This window comes from Odontesthes bonariensis, chromosome 22 (genome assembly GCF_027942865.1).
Source record: "Odontesthes bonariensis isolate fOdoBon6 chromosome 22, fOdoBon6.hap1, whole genome shotgun sequence".
NCBI classification, from domain to species: Eukaryota; Metazoa; Chordata; class Actinopteri; order Atheriniformes; family Atherinopsidae; genus Odontesthes; species Odontesthes bonariensis.
This window is the reverse complement of record NC_134527.1, coordinates 22674121-22694421: the sequence shown is the minus strand read 5'-3', so window position 1 is coordinate 22694421 and position 20301 is coordinate 22674121. Positions and strand designations below refer to the sequence as shown.

Below are 20301 nucleotides of genomic sequence, written 5' to 3'. Positions count from 1 at the left end.
TGAACCAAAAGTCTCTCTCTATGATTTTGGCTGCAACAAACAAACGGTTTGCAACTTAATTTCCAAATTTCTGTTAAACCTAGAACTCATTTTTGTAATCTGCAGCCTTTTACCAAGTGCTCTTCATTTCCTTCTGCCATTTTAGTGTGCATCAGTCCACAGGCTTAATGTCAGAAACACTGCAGAACCAGACAAATGGCTCGGGAACCTGCTCTTCAAACATGATTAGGTTCATCTGACACGGATCATTTGCTCTTCATGACGTTGCTGTCTTCATATGGGCGCGTGTCAGGGCTGTGAGGAGGGTGGGGAAGGGGATCTGTTCTCTGTGTGTGTGTGTGTGTGTGTGTGTGTGTGTGTGTGTGTGTGTGTGTGTGTGTGTGTGTGTGTGTTAAAAGATAGGTATTCACTGCATTCAATTTAACTTCCAGCCTCACTCCTCGAAGCCTGAGCCCCACTCCCACTAGCCCTTGCAGTCCGTGCAGCCCGTTGCACGCTTTTCATTTCTGGAGGTAAGCAAGAGTTCTTCAACCATGGCTGTGTTGTTGTGACAGGCTTGTCAGTGCATGTTTGAGTCAATCTTATGTTCACCAGTTATAATGCTGGAGCTGAGTCTTCAGTTCTCCCTACTGAAATAATGTCGCTGACATGACACTGAAGGAAGAAACGGCGCTTATGTAATGTGGATAACGCCGCCCCTTCCCCCATCGTTCCCCATTCTGTTCTGAGGTTTATGCTCCTCTTTCATGTGCTAAGTAGGATTTGTGGCATTTGCAATACATCAAAGTGAGGAATGGTCCCAATTTGCCTGAATCCTGGCTTGATTCATTTGGGAATGATGAGTATTCAAAACAGTTGAAGCTAGTAAAGGTTCAATATCTAACCCCGTTGCTTTGATCTGAACTAGTTTGTGTTAATATCCCAAAAATTTGTGTGCGCTGGTAGAGCTGCAGATTAGGATTTATCTTGTGCCACGAAGGTAATTATCTCCTTCGACTCCACATCTCATCCACCTCATTTAGGTTTAATCTATTCTGTTGACTTTCAGGTTTTCAAATTGTTACCAGTTCGCTAATCAAACAAACCCGATGAGGACAGATGAGATATGTGCTTCTTTGTGTCTAATCCGATTGCTTCACAGAATGAAAAATGAAGACTTAAGAAGAGTTTTTGCTCCAATCTTCTTTTATACTTAGAGAATAAGCATTACCAAGACCCTTTCTCTTATGGCCTGCTTCACTGATGCAAATTGGTCTGTGCATTCGGATTCTGATACATATTCACAGAGACAAACTGTTAGAATGAATCTTTCAGTATCCCCCCCCCCTCCTCCTCCTCCTCCAGCTCATTCAAAACACAAAATGTTGAGAATTGACTGTATCAATGAATAGCATGAAACACCCACGTATTTCACCCCTGTTCTCCTCTTGTACTGCTCAGCCTTCAGAGAGAGTTAAGTGAAGCAGGCGTTTAAGTGAGTCAGCTCCATGTAAGAGTGTAGAGATATCTTTCGCTTCTTCTTTTTTTAATGGTTATTATGGACAATATAAGATTTTGCTCTCATTTATTAAACTAAACATAGGTTGTTGTGCACTAAGAGAAGCCCAGTTTAACATGAAAACACGTGGTTTGCCATGATGGGGAAAACAAATAGTGACTGACTCATGTTCGATGAATAAGTTGTTGACATTGTGTCAATGGAGTATTTCAACACTTCTATTTCTAAAGCAGCTGATACTATGATCAGAACTTGTGGCCAATTGTATTGTTTTCAGGTTTAGTCAAATGCTTAAAATATGTATATATATATATATATATATATATATACATACATACATAAAGGTAGCTATAGGTAGAAAGAGCTCAAAGCCAAGGTCGTAGGGCTGGGTGGTATCAACTGACTGACGCTGCAGTAAATAACCTGTTTCCCCTGTAAAGCCATGCTCATGTGTGTTATTTTAGCCTCTTCAGAGGCACAGCAGACTACAATACTGACTGGCAAGTTTAAACACTTCTTATTGGATTCTGTTCCATTTTGTTGAAGTCCTGTTGAACCAGATTTGGCTTCTTTGCCCATCAAACATGTGTTTGTGTGTGTTTATCAAAGCCCTGTGCATCAATGACGCACGCCGCTGTATCAACAGATACAAGATGGTGGCGGGAGTTTTTTTTTTTTGGTTTTCATGTGGGACTAAAGATGAAATAAACGCGCCCTTTAGTGAAACTGACACCATGGTTTGAAAACCGCTGAGTGCTTGACTGCTCAGGAATTTGCATTATTTATCTTGTATGATAGAATATTTATAAGTTAAACAAAAGAGATTTATACAGTTTGACTGAATCTCACACCCACAGCTTCAATTGCAAGAAAAAGTTTGGAATTAACAGGGTTTCTGAACTGACCTCTCATATTGTGGACTGAGGGTCTTCACATTTGTAGTCTAACACAATCTTACTGAACTACTAACACACAAAAAGTTTCTTTTTTTTAATCGTATTGATAGATCACTCACTGTTCATCTCAAAAAGTCATTTGTGTCCCTGTTCCAACAGCTCTTTTTAAAGCTATTTGGAGTCGGGTATTTCCATGTAACGTAGATGGAAATGTGTGTGATAGGGATGCTGCTTCAACCTTTGTTATTGTAATCATCACCCAGTTCTGCATTCAGGTGTTTTTCATCACATTTGCATCGCCACAGAAATCCCAAACAGCCCATGAAATGAGAAGGAGCTATCAAACGTTATACAGTGTGCATCACCATTATTTGTTCCTCTCAGACAGGGACATTTACTCTGCAACAGCATGCTGCAAGTTGTTAAAAGAAAGCCAGGCCTGGGTGCAGTCTATGCTCTGGAATAGCTTCGGAATTAGCAAAGATGATCCCTAAAATTCGAGTGCCAAATATAAAAGAAATAAAATCAACGAGTTGGCCATATAACCTGAAGACTTTGACAGCTTTATAGCAATGAAGAGATGTATGGAGCTGAAAAAGGCTAAAAGCAGCCCCTGTAGACGTTTGCAGCCAACACAGCTTGCCATTTTTATTGAGTCTTTCCTTTGTAACCCAATTTTATCTTGTCAGTGCTTTTAAGGATCTTAAAGACCACGGTCGATGTAAATATATTGTTTAGTTTCATGTGCTGACCAGCTAACATTCGCTAACTGCTTACTTGATGAAACAATGTTTTCCTCTCACAACCTAACTATAGTACAGTCTAATATTTTTGGTTTTAATCTTCTGTGAAGTTAATAAGACCAACTAATTTATGACTTTACAAATAAAGGGCTTCATCAAAGATTGCTGTGCGAGTTCAATCAACACTTTGTCATCCTATATAGGTTTCTAATTCATGTTGGGTAGCAACGTCTTTGTGGTTCCATCCATTTACAGCACAGGATCATCACAGCTGCTAACCTTCCAAACTCCAGGTTTATTACAAACAGGCCACCATGAAATATGTCTGTAAAGACTGAGGACCCTAATATTTATGAAAAATACTTGTAACAAGATAAAATAGGGTTGCAAATTAAAGACTAATTGTATTCCAAGTCATCAACATAATAATTCATTAATTTGTTTATGGTGACAAACTAAATTAACTGTTAGTAGTTTGACATTGTAGGAAACAACAGCCTTTCAAAGTCAGGGCAGCGGTGCATGATATCAGGTTTAGGTTAATTTTTTTAATCAAATTCCAGATTCAAGGTAAACACAAGAAACTTGTGCTAAAGAAAAAAATAAATAAATAAAAGGACCAGACTCGGTGAGTAATTCCCTATACTCCCTATATAGACCAGTGAGCAGTGCTGACCAACATATCATTGGGGTCATCAGGTGGGAACCTCCTTTCATCAGTGTTTCGTCTAGTTGGGCCCACGACACCTCCAGGAGGCTAGACAGTGACCACTGGCGTCCCAGAGTCACCCCCCCTAAAGTCTCTAGCATGGTTGTTGCGTCTGCTCGCGCGAGCGGTGTTGATGACCTCACGAGTTCGTGCCCGCCATATATAGTGGCGCAAGACGATGCGCCAGTAGTTGCAATTTTCTCCGTGGCGCTGCTACGTGAAGGTTACCGCTACTCTACAACCACGAAAGTGGAGAAGAAAACAATGAAGAGCAGGAACACTGTCATTAATGATACTGCTGCAGTATTCGGGTAATTTTAATTTTTTAATTCAGTTAAAAGAGGTGATGGTCTGAAGCCCCCGGCATCACCACTTTTTGAGTCTCTGCCCTCTTCTTTGCCTTCATGTATCTGTCCCGTAGCTTCTTCCACACATTCTTACAGAACTCTCCCTCTTTCCTCAAAGTTCTGCCCATCTCTGTGCACCAGTTTTGGGAGTTTACGTGGTCCCTGTGCTGTTTCACTGCAGTTTCGTACAGCTGCCTGTACAAACGCATCTCCTGACTGAGCTTGGTCTCACATCGGTCCATCCAGTTTTTCGTTGGTGGCGCCGCCAAGTTACAAAAATCGACTGGTGCACGACAACGCGCTGCGCCGTCTTTTCAAGGGAAGCACCATGCCTGATACGTCATTTTGACGTCACGGTCCGCCACCGACGTGACAGACGCGTCAACCATGCCAGCGCCTTAATGCACACCAGTAACAGCGGGGTGGGGATACAAACCCTGGTTCGGGTAGGGGGAGAAATAAACGAGGTTAAGATAAGTAGGAATGGGATTCAAACCCTGGTCCGGGTAGGGGGTAATAAAAATATACAGGGTGTCAGAGGTGGAGGCAGGACAGGACACACTTGCAGATTCAGCAGACAAACTCACCTAAACAATCCTACAGTCACTAAAAATGCCAGCAAAAACAAAGCCATACAACTCACTCTCACTAACTGCACACCAGTAACAGCGGGGTGGGGATGCAAACCCTGGTTCGGGTAGGGGGAGAAATAAGAGATATTACTGAACTTTAGTTAGCAGAGATGGTCCACATTTATACATTATTGTGCAAATCTGATAAACAGCTGTATCTTCAATAATAATATCTTCAATGGAGACATGAAAAGTACAGCCGTCAATATTCACACTTTCTTATTTGTGTGAAATCCTGGACATTCCCAAAGGCCTCCCAAACTTTTCAGTGCACGTTTACTTGCATTTTATTTGAATAATTAGAATGATTAATTGTAGATTCTGACACTCTTACTTGTTCAGTTGTGGATCAGACTTTCTTTGGTCTTTATCAATAATGAACACATGCACATAAGAGTGTATTACACTACAGAATATATCACAGTCTTATGTGCAAAGTAAGAATTGACTCCCAAGAGGTGTTAAAGTAGCAAAGACCACAGTAAAGATGTGGGAAAAGAGAATTGCAAGCCAGCACAAATAAATGTCAGCATAGCATGATTGTTAAAGCTCGGGTGGAAAAGGAAATGGTCTGTGCACTTTTGTTAGACATTAACAGAAATACAGAGTGGTTTCGGTGAGAAGCAGTAAATGGATATTTTGTTTGCTGCAAAGATATGCTGCTCATGAGTTACCTGAACAGACATATATTCAGTATACGCTCTCAGAATCTATAAATAACAGATTTGTGCTTGTTCTAATTCTCCAAAGAATGATATTTTATGTATCCAGATTGTCAATGCACTTACAAAGGATGCTACATGCTACTATTTTATGTCACTTAAGCTAAACTAGTGTCAGAGTTAACAACATTTGTCCTTATTTTTCTTTTTTCTGAGAGCTGCCAGAAAGTGACAGAAGCCAGTGAAAGGACAGTAACCCAAATCTTCTGCTGGTGACGTCAGCAAATTACAGGCAGTGACCTTGCTATTCATGCTACCTTATGCGGGTTTGACTTTGAACCATCTGAACCGTTGTTTCTTATGTGGAGCACAGAAACTGAGTGAAGCCATAATTAGAGTGAAGGCTGTCACACCAGCCTGCAGGGAAACGGGTCGAGCCGCTCTGAGAGAATGAACTCGCAAACTCAGGCTTTCTGCTGACGAAAATGACCTCTGATAACACTTCATTACAGAAGAGGTGCACATAAATGGAACCAGTGGTTATGTGTCAGTCATGCCAGTGCTCTTCCTGTCTCTCTTTCCGAGCTTTTGAATCCCTTTCAGGCAGTGCTCTTGGTAAGTGATTAGACAACATTCTGGGGGCCCTGAGGTCTGACTGTGCCCTCTGCGGTTATTAGGGGGATTGGCTGGAGACAACATACCTAAAATATCTTAGAAACCATTACCATTTGTGTGCATCTAAGGGTGGATGGCTTGTATTACTCTCAGGTATCTAGTATCCATCAATACATTTAGTCTGTGGCTATGGTCATTAAGAATCCCCAATTAGTTCAAATTGCAATAACCGGATGTTTTGAGCTGAATTCATAAATTATTTGACTTTAGTCTGGTAATCAGACATGACGTTTGATAAATTCATCAAATGGAGCATTGTGATGTTGTAGCTGGCTGAAGGATTAATCAAGATAATAATCAGCTTTGTGGAAATTTATGTTTGTACCCAGCCATTTTTCCTTAACCTAACTGAGTCGGGTTGCCAAAACTGCATGTGGCAATTAAAGAAAACTCTAAAACAAACATTATGGCATCAGAGATGAAACAACCCGCAGTCACTACGCTTCTGTGCGCAGTTGAATAAACTATGGATAAAGCTCTGTTTCCCCATTTAATTGGAGCACCGTTTATGTCCCTGTACACATGCACGGTAGTCCAACTCTGTAGAGGATCATCAAAGTGCAAAATTCACTACATAGATGTTGTCTTTCAGTTACTTACTGGTGAATTTGTAAGATGACGCTGCAGCTTTAAAGTTCAGATTTTATTGGAGCAGAGCAACAGTCTGGAAATGCTTTTCATTTTTTAGGGTTTTGTAAAGACACATACTGAGTGAAATTTCGGTATTTGACTAATGCTACCTCCTCTTAACAGCGACTAAACTTGACTGTTATGTAAGGCACCTGCACAAAATAAACAAATTAAAATATAGGCTCCTCACCTTGTCATTTCGGCCCGTTTGTGACCGCCAAATGTGTCTTCATTTTGTCTTAAATGATATTAGACCCTAAGCCACATTAACAGGATTTTTTCTTCCAATGTGAATGTAATTTATCTCTACTTTTACATGCTCTCATGTGGTTGGTTGATATTTCTGTTATTTTATGGCTTGAAGAAAAAAAAAACAGACAAATGCTCGATTATTAAAGTAACCCATGATTAATTGTTTCATTACACTGATCTCATTCACAGCATCTCATACACACTCAGACACCCTTATCACGTCACTTTAGTTTTGAATTGCTCATTTGCAGGGATGAACTTTGCCCCTCCCCCCCATAAAGAATAATCCACATTAATTATTATACGAGTAATCGGAATCTGGGTCCTGAAGTTCCTTGACAGAAGTTTATAATGGTTATAATTTTGTTTGAAAGATTGTTTTGTTTTAGCCCTGATAGCTACGGAGAATTTCTCCACATACTTTCCACCCCGCAGCCAGCTGTGATCAGCTGACCCCGAACTCTCACACTCACTTGAAAGTCAAATTCATCACTGAACTGACAAAAAAAAAAAACTGTTTGCATGATGAATTCATGACTATTCCTCCTCAACATTTAAGACCTTCCTTTTTATATATTATATAAAATATATATATATTTATATATTATTATTTATATAGTGCAACCTTTAATGACATATCTATTCATGTTTCTCAATAATCATTTGAGTTTTGACGCTTATCTGCTTGTAAAGTCGGACAAAAAATGAGTCACGGATCAAAGGTGATTTTAGTTAAGACGAGGCTTCCATTTAATGAATGAGGCAGGACTTTCGATGCAGGTAAAAGCCAAGGGTAGAATTTATGCAGTAGCAGTAGAATCTGTGCAAAAGAGGAACATTTCCATTTCAGATACCTCTGCTAAATACACTGACCCACCAGACCTTTTGAGGGGTGAGTTGGTAAAAGCAGCGAGTTCACAGCAGCATGAGCTGATGATGCGGTACCCCTCTGTCTCAGAACTCCCCCCTCCCCGCACAGGATGTGAAGTGGTAGATGCCTGTTACACGATATGAAGCATGTTGAGCGAAGGGAGCAGGGTGAGTGTTTGGGATACGGAACACAGTCTCAGTGAGACGGGGAAAAGTCAGCTGATATTAGGTGTCGTGTCCCTGCTGCAGTGGAGGCTTTCAGCACCTGACCTGGATCACACTCTCTCTGTGCCTCTCAAGATTCTCCCTGCATTACTTTTTTTTTTTTGTGTGTGTGAGGACAGAGGAGGACAACGTGTCCTCCCTGCCAGGGCGTTTATGCCGCAGCTGGCTGCAGATGTGCCTGTGCAGAGGAAGTTTGGACCTAAGGAGAGCACTTGTCGGGACTGCTCAAGGGGTCTCAACCTCCTGAACCCTGACAGCCGTCGCTTCTCATCAGGTCCTCAAAAGCCCCCGTTACATCTTCCTCTCTGGTATGACGCGGACACAATGTCTACAGATTCTAGTCCGTGGACAGTACTGTCCAACTTCAATATGCCACATTTCTTCAGTGGAGCTCGTTTGCGTCGGTCCAAAAGGTACTTAAAAAAAAAAAAAAAAAAAAGACTGCCTTGCTTTTTTTAACTTTTTTTTTTTTTGTTATTTTGTTGTAAAGCTTTTTTTGGGGCATATTTTAATTGTATAGAGCATAGTTTCTACATATAGTTAAAACAATAACTTTCAGCGAGGTGTTTTAATGTTTACATGCAAACATGTTATCTGAGCTGTTTCATGAGATCAGCATCAATGAGAAAATGGGTGTTCCCTTCTTCCCCACAGTGTATTATTTGCTTTGTGAGTCAAATGGTAATTGAATGTTTGTTGCCGAGGCGGTCTCAGGTTCCTCGCACATGATGTGTGCTTTCTATGAGCTTTCTATGTGCCATTCTGGTTAAATAACACTGGGTTAGTGTCCTTATGTTACTGCTCGTTTGTCAAAACAAAAAAAGCACTTTCTCAGCTGTGCAAGGAAAGGGCCGCCTCCTGGAAAAATGTTTGGATTTCAATGAATAACTTGTATTTCATTTGGCTTTTTGAATCATTCGTAACATCGTGGAATTAAAAACTCCTCATTGCTTTATGGGATTTAGTGTGTGGACAGTGGTTTACAGCTAAGCCATCTGATCCCAGTTGGTTGTATATGATGGGACTCAGCATTGGTGAAAGTCTATACAATGATATTTATTTTGTAATCCCTGTCCTGACCTACTTTTTTTACAGTGCAGGACAGCTTAATAAGAAATAATGGTCATTTTCAGGCGGAAATATATTTTTCATTGAAAAATGTCAGATTTGGAGGTGATGTTGAAAATTAGAGCTGTGCTGTAGTAGTGTCAGAGATCACAGCTATGTTTGATGAAGATAAACTGTAGTAATAATTAACATTAATGTCAAAAACAGATGTGAAGCTTTATTACAGATGTGAAGTGACTCAAATCTACGGCAAAGGGATTTTGTTGTCATATATCACAAGATTATTTTCTTCTTATTACCAAGATACTAGTTATTATCAAGAGACTGTACGTAGTGTAATAAAGCTGAGATGCATTTACATCATAGGAGCCAAAATAACAAAGAAAACAAAGCTTTTTCAAAGCTGGATCTGTACAAAACGTAATACTGTAAGAAGCTGGCGGTAGCTTAAAGCAGTAGCCATTTTTGTTGGCTACAACAATGTGCCACTGTGTTTTTACACCCAAGCAATTATAAAAAAAAAAAAAAATTATTAATAGAGCTCTGTGTGTCATCTGTGTGTGACTTTGAATTAAGGTTTGTCAGCACACAGCAGCAATTTGTGTCATTGCGCTTTGTCAGCTCACCTGACAGCTGTGACGAGGGAACGCAAAAGTAAAAAAAGATTATTCATGTTGACACGGGTCAGGATCACACATGTGGAATTCATCTGGATTCTCAGAAGCAGACAATCAAAGATCTATTTTCGCTTCTTCCCGCAACCTGGATAAGTAAATCTAAGTAATCGTTTTTGACAGATTGAGATTACTTTGTGTTCATCTTGGTTTCTTTGAAAAATGCGAGATAAAAATAAAACGTCTGAAATGCGAAGAACGCTGTCATTGGAAACGGTTTTCAGTCCTTAAAGAAATATTTTCAGCTCTGCTTGTGTGCTGGCGGACAATGGTTTGGTGATGTTGAGGGTTTTGCATGTAAGCGAGACTGTTAAACCTCATATGGATCTGTTCCAGCAGTCCAACGCGTCCGCAGCACAGCATAAACACTGGCCTACTTTCACCCTATCATCTTTGCCCAGGGCTTCTTTATCTCCCCCTTTAAAGACTCACAGTAACAACACGATTCCCCCCCTTGCTGCGTGCCGCAGAGGTGTCTCGACCAAAGCCCAGCTCAGCATCAGATGTTGGGAAGGAGACCTGCATCCCGTCACAGCTTGTGGTGGTCTTTTAGTGAAGTAATCCAGAAGCAGTCAATTTAATGTCACCACAAGTGGCACTCAGCTCTGTAATGGAGGTTGTGAAACCACAAACTCAAATGTGACGGGAGGCGAGAGGCAAAGCAACAAGAGGTTTGACTGGACAGTGATGTGGCATTAGTCCACAGTGAGAGCTTATAAATAGATCTTTTTAAATCTGAGCCACTTTTACTGAGCACCTTTGTACCAGATACTATTCACTCCCTCACGATAAATCATTCATGGCATGTGTCCACTCTCCTGATTGCAGGGTTAGCCCTAGAAAACACTTGAGTAAACAAGCATGACTTGGATTTAAATCAAAACAGGGTTTCCCTGCTGACCAAGGAGATGAGTTTGGATTTTGGAGCTTTAGTAGTCCAGCGACAGAGCTGTGGGAAACGACAAGCAGTTAATAACACAATGCTGGTGTGTATCCTTGCTTTGTGTAGACGGTTGAAGGTAAAAGTTGCTCTCAGTGCCTTCGGCATTGTTGGTAAAATTGCCTTTGACTTTCGTTTGTCTTCTCGTGCGGTGATGCAAACTTTTGGTCCAGAATCTTTTTTTTGTGTCGGAAGATAAATCAGCTTCAACAATAGACTGTGGATTCCATTAAACGCATACCTCTCACATTTACAAGATCAACATCACACCGGTCTGATTCTCTCTTTTGGCGCGTTTTTTAGCTCGCTTCGGCTCGGCACGCTATTTGCGTGTTTCCACTAGCACGCGGTACCTGCAACCAGGTACACTTTTGGTATCACCTCAGCCCTGGTTCGAAGCGAGCCGAAGCGTTACTAAAACATGACGTCAGCCGACTGCCTTCCACTGATTGGGCGATGAGTGTCGTCACTGCAAGCGTCATAACCGCGCGACGACCGACTAGAATGTAAATAAATACAAGACTCAAGACAAGACTCCACATTTTACTGCTTCAGTTTGTACTGCTACGAGATGGCTTTGCAGAGGAAATCCACTCCTTGGTCGGTCGAGGAGGTCGGAGGAGGCTGGATTTGTACGTTGCTCGGCGCCGTGTAAATGACATCACGGAGGTTTCGCGCAGCCGTGTTACGACGACCCCGCCCACGTCGAGGAGGCACGAAGTGTAATGGAAACGCAACCAAACCGAGCCGTGTAGAGGTAGTGGAAATGCACCATGAGTCTACCAGGAATGGGCACTGTAACTTTAAACATTCAAAGTTTCATTTAGAATCATAAGAGCTCAGGAGTAAAGCAACCACTGATTAGTTATGTGCATCATCTCCTCATACTATTAGACCCTGGTGTGTGGCTGATTTCTCATTAGATGATCTGCTTCTTTGAGTCTGCCAGGATCCATCTCTGGTTTTGGTGGCAGTTTCTACCTTTACAGACACATCACTATTGGCCACAAAATATGCTACTTGCAGCGCTTGATAAGGAGAAAATAAACATAAAACCCTTAAAGGGGCCATTCAAGCATTGTCAGAATAAAGGATTTTATTAGTTTACCAAAACCATGGTATGAAAACCTCAAGTGTCACTGCTCACAGGTGAAATGTTGCTTTAAACTTGTACTAAGTTTGTCTTTGAGAAGCAAAAAGTGCTCACATTAACATCCAAGTGCCAAGTAAAGCCAAAATACGCCAAATATCTAAAGTAAAATCCATTATTATCAACTTTCAAAGCCTGAGTGGTCCGTTTGGAGTTGTCTGATAAATGCTTAAAGTCTGTGAATCTGTGCCATCCGGCATCAAAGCGGGCGGAATATTGTGACTGCTTTCCATCAAAGCCTTTAGAGCATGGTCTTTAGAGCAAAGTCAGTGATCTGATTGGACATCATAAAGTGTGAAAAGTTTCGCAGCTCTTCCCTTTCACCGATGTGACATTGAGGCTCTGAGGGCTCTGCAGTGTTAACAGAGACTTGAAGGCCGCCAGCTCATGTGTTTCAGCATGAGTGCAGTGTGTGTGAATTTGATCGCTGCTGCAGCACACAGACAGGAGAGCTGCACTTCTGACTGACACACACTCCTCCTTCTTCCTGTATCCTCTCTTCATCTTGAATGGTTGTCGTGCATCTATCACTGAAGTAAAGTACCTCATGCTTCAGAAATGTAGCTTTGTATAAAAATGATCATTTGTTAGCTGTAAAATGGCTTTCCCTGCAGTTTGTACGATGTGAATTATTGTGAATGTCTTGGAAAACGCTTTCGGAAATGGTTCATATCTCTGAGGAGGTTATGTAACAGCATGTCATCGATTTGAGTCTGTGACCTTGAAGTGAATCCATGGTCTTCGGGCGTCATGCGTTTCCACTGACGGCCTCTAATCTGCAACTATAAACCTAATGCTAAATGCATCATTAAACAGTGAAGCTGCTTTAACATTAGAATAATTCATCTCTTCTTTCAAGGTTATAAACTGGGCTTCATTTCTGAGTCAGTGTTTATCGCAGTGAGTCAGTCGTGTGATAACGTGACCAGTAAACATAAAGCACAGAACCTGCTTTTTTTTTTTTTTTAACGACTAAAGCAAACTGTTATGTTACTTGTTTTTGTGGCGCTGTTGGTGCCACTATTTATTTAAGGAGTGTATTCTCCCTGTGGGTCTGCTGGAGTGCATTATCACAAAAGCTTGTTTTGGCAGTTTAACAGAGTGGTCGGTCGCTTCTGTTTCATTACAGGAATAAAACGAGTGATGAAACGGGCCGGAACTTAGATAGTTGACATTTTTTCGTGCATTTAAGTCGCCTGCAAGTAGCATCCAGGATGAACATTACTGTACTTCCACATTAATGATCCTTTAAAACTTGATGGGTTTGTTCAAATATCGAAAAGGTAACACGAACAATGTTTTCCCAAACTGAGGTGATAATGTGAATCATAGCTAACTGAAATACTGTTGTTATACATTTTGTTATTGTATTTGTGAAGGCAAAGAAAAACTGACTTAAATTGAACCTTAACTAAGTACTTTTTGTTGATACCTGAACAGTTTTATTGCTTTTATCAGCTTGCCTTATCTGAGCGACAACTTATCATTCGGCTTTATTGATTACCTTTGATCACCCTGTTGTTTTAGATTTTCTCCTAAAATGTCTTGGTAAATCAAAAGTGTGGTCTGGGATTATACAAAGGTTATATGTCTTGTACCTTTTAATGGCAATCTAAAGAAAAACTTGCATTATAGAAACTGAAACAGAAGCTCTCCCGTTGAGTGGCCTAACAAAGGTTTGATGTTCATGCAGTATTTGTTCTGGACATTGTTGCACATGATAGTTTTAGCTCCTGTCTCTTTAAGACCTACTCGCCTCAATTCTAAAGTCTGCTTTGATCATTTGTTTGTTTCGTTTGGGTCACTGAAACATTTTGGAACATTTTAGTTGGAAAAAAAACAAATGATTGTATTATTCCAACTAAAACCCGGCTTTTCAAATACTTGTAAACACGATCAACGTAAATCGTACAAAGCAGAAATACATATACGATACACATAGATAATGCGTTTGGGAGTGGAGTTATTTCTACATTTTATTGGACTTAAAGTGGCCAAGACGCTCTCAGGCTTTGACATGGAAGTAATGGAAGAAGCCAGTAGAAGAAGAAGCTGGTAACAATGGAGCATTATCACGAGGGATGCCGTATAAATCTTTCTTTTTTAATGACTAAAGCATACATGTCTTAAATGTACAGATCTTTTAAGTTGCCCCAATCGCCACTCAACATGGAGCCAACTTGCGGTTAGCCAAAATACTTGTCAGTAGCTATCTAGTTTCAAACTAACAAGCTGAAAGGGGCTGTATTGCTTGCTGTTGTAGTGCCAGAAATATTTTACTTTGGTCAATAAATTTATGTTGCCATAGTTGCAAAGAAGGTATTTTCGGAGCTTTATTTCAAGAATTCCCCTGTTGGGTGTACTGTACATATATAGTTAATTGTCATATTGAGCTTATTTTTCCATAAGAATTTTATTATTGGGCTGTTAAAACCATAATCATGTAAATGAATTTAATAAAGCATAACATGTGTTTATCTGCAATTAATGCTTTAAAAGATGTAAAATATTTACTCCTGTTTACCTTTGAGCCATGTGAATAATAAATTGCACATCACATATTTGCCAAAACTGCAGCAGAGGATGAGAGTAAAGCAGGATTAGATTTATTTAAAGGGTATCAATATAATCAGTGCTCCCTAACGGTGAAAAAACCACATGAAAATATTTAATTTCGTTTAGTTTAATCCATTACCTGATTATCTCACATGACTACAATCTAGCACTAATATTGACGGACCTACCTTTGAACCTTATGATGCTGCGAGCACACAGTAACTATTTTCAAATTCCTAGTGCAGTGATGGGCATCTTCTGTCGTCTGATAATCTTGTTTCTCTGAAGTCAAATGTTGGCTGTTCTCCAGCTTTCCTCAGTAATTAGGACGAATCGGCAATAATTGTATTTGGACGTGTAAAACACCCCCCCACACTGCAGAAGAGACTCAGCCTCCTGATGGAAAATCATCCAAACAGCTGGAAACCTGAGTGTGTTCACTATGATAGAAAACACTCAGGTTTCTGACAAACAAGTCAGAGCAGCTGATTGATCAAGCCTTCCTATGTTCTTTTAGGGCTTGATATAATATATATTAATATTTCAAATGTTTCACACTTCTCCTTCAAAAGTCGAATCCTTTTAGGAACTAAACTGACTCAAAACTAGAGGGCTCTTCAGCCTTTTTAATGTTATCCCACTATTTGGGGTGCACTTAGTTTGTGTTTTGTTTACAGTTTTTCCTGTCTAATATGTGCCTCTCTGGTTTTGCAGCTGTCGAACAAGCAACAGAAAAAGCCTGATCGGAAGCGGTCAGTCGTCAGGGTTACCACGACCTCACTCTCCTCTCTCATCTCTTACAGGTAAGTTCATATCCGCCTTATGTTCATGTCAACAAATGTGTGAGCAGGGCTTGATTTCCCCAGTGCTGGAAACGTACCCGCATGGTGTACAGAGGAGGAGCCATTAATTCACAATGTTCTCCAACAGGAATGCAGTCCATTGTGCGACGCAAGGAAAACAACACAGGAAAATATTCAGCTCACTCTTTGCAACAATATATATCAGTATGAAAATGTCAGCTCTTATCTGGGGCCCTCATGCTATTATATTTACAAATGAAGAAAAATACAGTTTGTATGCACATTTGAGTATTTTTGACTGCCTTTAACAAAAGATGCAAACGCTGCTTTTGGACTAAAAGCAACCAAAGGATCAGAAATGAAGGATTTTGTCGTACATTGTTATTGTCTGTATCAGGTCAGTGGCAAATTAAGAAGCAGTGATTGTTTTGGATGAGGAAGCAGTGGCTTTCAGGGAGGAAATGCACAGGAGCAGAGGGAGGGGAGGCCTCATTTAACTCAGGGCGTTTTATTTCCTGGCATTGCTAAGCGAAAGCAGAGGCGCAACTCGCAGTGTTTAGTCTGGGTTTCTGACGAAGGTGGCCAGACTTTTAGATGGATTCAGATTCCGACAGCCTCAGTTCTCTTGCGAGCGAATGTGTTCAGCTCTGGGATGACTTAACGCTGTGGCTCAGACGTAATATTTGTACCAAAGGTAAGTAGAACCTTTTTTTCTGTTCAGCTGATGGATAAGCTCATTATGAAGAGTAATTGTTTTAGAAATTTCTGCAGAGATTTGATGTTGCAGATCAAAGCTTTGCTCACGACTATGAACGCCTTTCATAAAAGATGTTGTAGACTATTTCCTGTTGTTACTTTCAGACAATGTTGAGTAGACAATGTTACTTAAGGTGCAGTCTAACTCCCAACGGAAGACATTGTACTTTGGAAGTGGCAGATTTAGATTATAGTGCACTTAAATGGATGGTATTCATCACTAAATTGATTTAGTGGCTCTATCACTATGTTTCTCACTATGTAAGAGGCCTTTTATCATTATTGCATGAGACAGTGGTACTGTAACCAGTAACAATTAATTAATTGGTACCACCCTCAGTGGAGGATGTAATTAATTAATTATGTAATTACTAATGCTGGACCATTTGCTTGTTTTTCCATCAAGGGTTTGCAACACAACTGCTAATTGCCGTCTTTATCGCAAGAGGCGATTTTCAGCAAGATGAAATTAATAAAGATAAAAAATATATATTCTTTTTCACTTAGAAGATTAATTTCACGAAACCTGTTAGTGACATGGACCATAATCAAAGAAAAAAATGGCTGAAACGTTGCTGCTGCTGCTGCTTTCTTCTCAGATATACATGCATCCAAAGTTATTCATGAAAAGGGCTTGTCCTGAAGAGGTGGAAAGCTCCCCTAAAGGTTGAATAAACAGAATTTAGATCAACAAAATCAATAACAGGCAGAAGGACTGCCTCAAATGAAAGAAAAAACAAGTTACAAACAGTTAGAATATACATTTTAGACGTAATAAAAAAATAAGAACGATGCTGAATGTGTGAGTTTGAAACAGGGGTTCTGTCACCATTACTCCAACATAAAGAAAGGACTCCATGACCGGGTTTGCTATTCGTGACAATTTTCATGCTTTTTTGTGTTTTTCTTGTTTGTCGTCTTATTTTTTTTTTGTTTTCTTTGAATTCAGTTCAAGTAAATTCTACTTTATTACTTCATTCCTAAGTATGACTTGAGTAAAGTATCAACTATTGTTAGAGACATGTTACATACGATGTCATGATTCAGTTAAGATGCAGTTTTTTTGCCAAGATGCCCCATTTTTTTCCCCCAACCTGACTGAAATCTTTGTCACTGCTTTTACAGCATTCAGAATTGATTCCTGCATTCAGACTAAAGCCCAGCTTAGAGCTCGTATCCTTGGAGCGGGAGTTCAGAGTGTTTAGTCTCGTTCTGGAGCCATTCCAGGTCTTCTTCAGGCTCGAGTCACACAGAGACCCCCAAAATAAGAACCAACTTGAGGCAGCACATCATAGAACATCTGGCACTTTGCATGAGGGGGATGCTTTGTTGAGATCTGCCAGATTATCTCTGATTGAACGCGTCAACGAGTCGTTTGCGGAGCCAAGTCGTATTTGTTTTTGACTTCAGTGCAGAGAACACGAATAGCACGCCCAACCTTGCAGTTCCCTTCTCATGTCGTGCGACACATTGACAGAATGGCTTCAAAAGTGGAGCGCAGCGCCCACCCCGCCCTGAGTGAAAGCAGCTTCACAGGATTGAATAGATTTATGAAAGAGTTCATTTAAAAGTGCCCATTAGACCGGCTACGTCCAACAGTTTTATACTTCATCAAATGAGTCACCATCTCTTGATAATGATACTTCAGCCATTCTCAGATTTACTGGACGGAGCCTTTACTGATTGGGCTTCGTGTTTTTGCAGTCGCCTCCCAGCTCAGGAAAAACACAATGATGAGATTTTCTAACTTTCTAATGTTCTGGCTCCTCCTTCTACTGGCTGATTTAAGCATTTACCATTTTCAGTCTTTATCCTCGATCATGTTGTAACATTTTCGTCTTTTTCTTTAAGCTTTGAAATATTCAGAGAATTTTTCTTTTCTTTTCGAATCACTATTATTTTATTTCTATTTTTTGCCCAGTTGGATTTTTACAGCAGCATTAAGGCAGTTTTAATGAGTTATTTGCTCGTCAGCCTGTTGGGGTTTAAACCGATCACATTTAAAATTGACCACCTCTTCAAAGTTCAACCATTTAATGTTGGTAAGAAGAGAAAATGAAACTACAGCAAGTGTAGTTTTATGGGATTGTTTTGCTGCATCTTCTCTTTCTGCCTGTTTTGATAGAAATCAGGCTTTCTGTCTCTGCCAGTCACACCTCTTTATCTGGACGTTAGTTTCTGACACTGATGGATCCTCTTAGATAAGCGCGTCTGTCTTTGCTGATACGTGTTTTACATTCACGTTTCATGTCTGTTGTCTTGATTTTTACTCATGCTGGTTTATAGCTGACACCTGTTTTTCCTGCCCACAATAAACGTGATGCCTTTGTTATTGAGTGCTGGTATTTTACAGGTTACATCATTAAACAGTCAGACACATCTTTACAGTGTCTTGTTTTAGAATCACGAGCAAGTGGAAAGTTGAACGAGCGATTCGAGGATCTGAATTGTGTGTTTAACTGGAAAATGTGAGGAACAATGTGTTGGTCTGGTCTCTGGCCAGCTTTGTGACTCTTATGACTGGAATGAACTTGAGTGAACTTTGTAGATTCATTTTGATAGTCATCATTTTAACCAATTATTCTGCAGTTTCAGCTTCTGAAGTGTGAGAGTTAGTGGACTGACTCGTTAAAGAAAATGGTGTGCGCCTTAATGAAAGGAGAAATTATTTGATTAAGTTGCAGCTTTAGAGTTCAGTCAGCTGGGAATGACTTTAGAACCTCAGTGTTATATTTTAGCATGCAGTTTTCCTGTTTTAAAGGACTAGAAATAACCAGAGAGTATTTGCTGGAATGCTACGTGCATGTGGTGTTTTTCTGATCTGCGATAAAGCAGATGTAAGTTATTATTTACACTCTGCAAACTGATACCGGAGTCTTATTTATGATTTTGCATGCAGATTGCTTTCCTTCTTTTGAATTTATTGAATCCTCTTTTCTGTGTGTATTTTCATGCAGGAACAAGCCCACAAGACAGCCCCAGAAATTTCTCTCCCAGTGCCTCTGCTCATTTCTCCTTTGCACGAAGGTAACCTAACCCCAGATACATGATTATAGAAGTAAACCACTCTCACTTGTAGCCATTCAGTCAATAAAAGTATTAGGTTTTTCTCTGCCAGCAGGTGTGCAAATATATAGTTTGTCTACTTATACTGTCAAAAGTGGCATCAATAACACATTTATTTGTATTTTTATTATAATCCACAGTCACTGCCACAGAGCAGACAGGTAATTTTAAGTTAGGATTTTCCATTTGCCCTCAAATCACCCCACATTTGTCCAAAGTATTCTGTAAAGTTCACACCTTCCTCCATTAGTTTGTCTCCCTCTGACTCTGAAGTCTTCTTATACTTAATTTAGACATTTCATTTCATTTCCCTCCTTTTTATCCAATTTCTGTTTAAAGTGACTAATAGGATTCATTATGAAAAATACCAAAGCCGGTATTCATCTACAGTCATGTGATCATTTAGGTTTTTGAAGTTTTCTCACATGCTTTGAGTGCAAACATGGGGGAGTGTCTTCATGTAGATGAGCTTGGTGCAATAACTTCTTGTATTTGTTCAAAGATGACTCCTCCTCACTCAGTGGCAGTTTAAAAAGCTGCTATTTTAGTTGTTGGGTCCCTGATGTGTTTGTCATTGCAGGACGGATGGTCGCCGCTGGTCTTTGGCCTCTCTTCCGTCCTCTGGATATGGAACCAACACACCCAGCTCCACAGTCTCTGTAAGCATCGCACGCTCACTGTGCCCGACAAGAAATTAAATCCATCAGCCTCATCAGTTTAAGTGTCTGTTGTGATATAGTTTAAAACAAAACATCTTTAATCTAAATAATAAAACTTTAAAAGTCAATGCGGTTGTACTGAATTCATAATATAAAATGCTTTGCTTTCTGCGAAAAAAAACCAACAAATTAAATCCCTTTTATTGTTGACATATAATGAAGTTGGAAGTATGATAATACCTCTTAGGATTTTTAGATTATAGTCTTAAACTGTAATTGTATTAAAAACATTCATTATCAAATTTGTAATATTTGAATATGAAGTAGTTGTGGGTTAAAAACTGCAAGTTATCACAGAGAACAAATGACGAGGCAAAGTAAAAGTGGCTTTAACACGTAGTTCAATTTATGTCATGGTACCTGTGTTAACTCGTGTTTTTACATGTAACTAACTATGTCTGAGAGGACTTTTAACAAGGACGCAGTTCTG

At 40.0% G+C, this 20301-nt stretch overlaps 1 protein-coding gene across 11 annotated transcripts in view; it reads left to right on the top strand.

Moving 5' to 3' along the window:
• mast4 (microtubule associated serine/threonine kinase family member 4) overlaps window positions 1-20301 on the top strand; it is a 117518-nt gene that overhangs the window by 71481 nt on the left and 25736 nt on the right. For 3 of the 11 annotated variants that reach the window (XM_075455409.1, XM_075455408.1, XM_075455415.1), the window contains 5 exons: window positions 432-512; window positions 15242-15330; window positions 19044-19113; window positions 19293-19313; window positions 19733-19811. In XM_075455409.1, coding sequence (XP_075311524.1) covers window positions 432-512; window positions 15242-15330; window positions 19044-19113; window positions 19293-19313; window positions 19733-19811 — 340 coding nt within the window. Of the gene's footprint in view, window positions 1-431; window positions 513-7973; window positions 8553-15241; window positions 15331-15631; window positions 16025-19043; window positions 19114-19292; window positions 19314-19732; window positions 19812-20301 lie in introns of those variants that run through there. The other 8 variants (XM_075455411.1, XM_075455416.1, XM_075455413.1 and 5 more) reach the window with 7 other exon arrangements.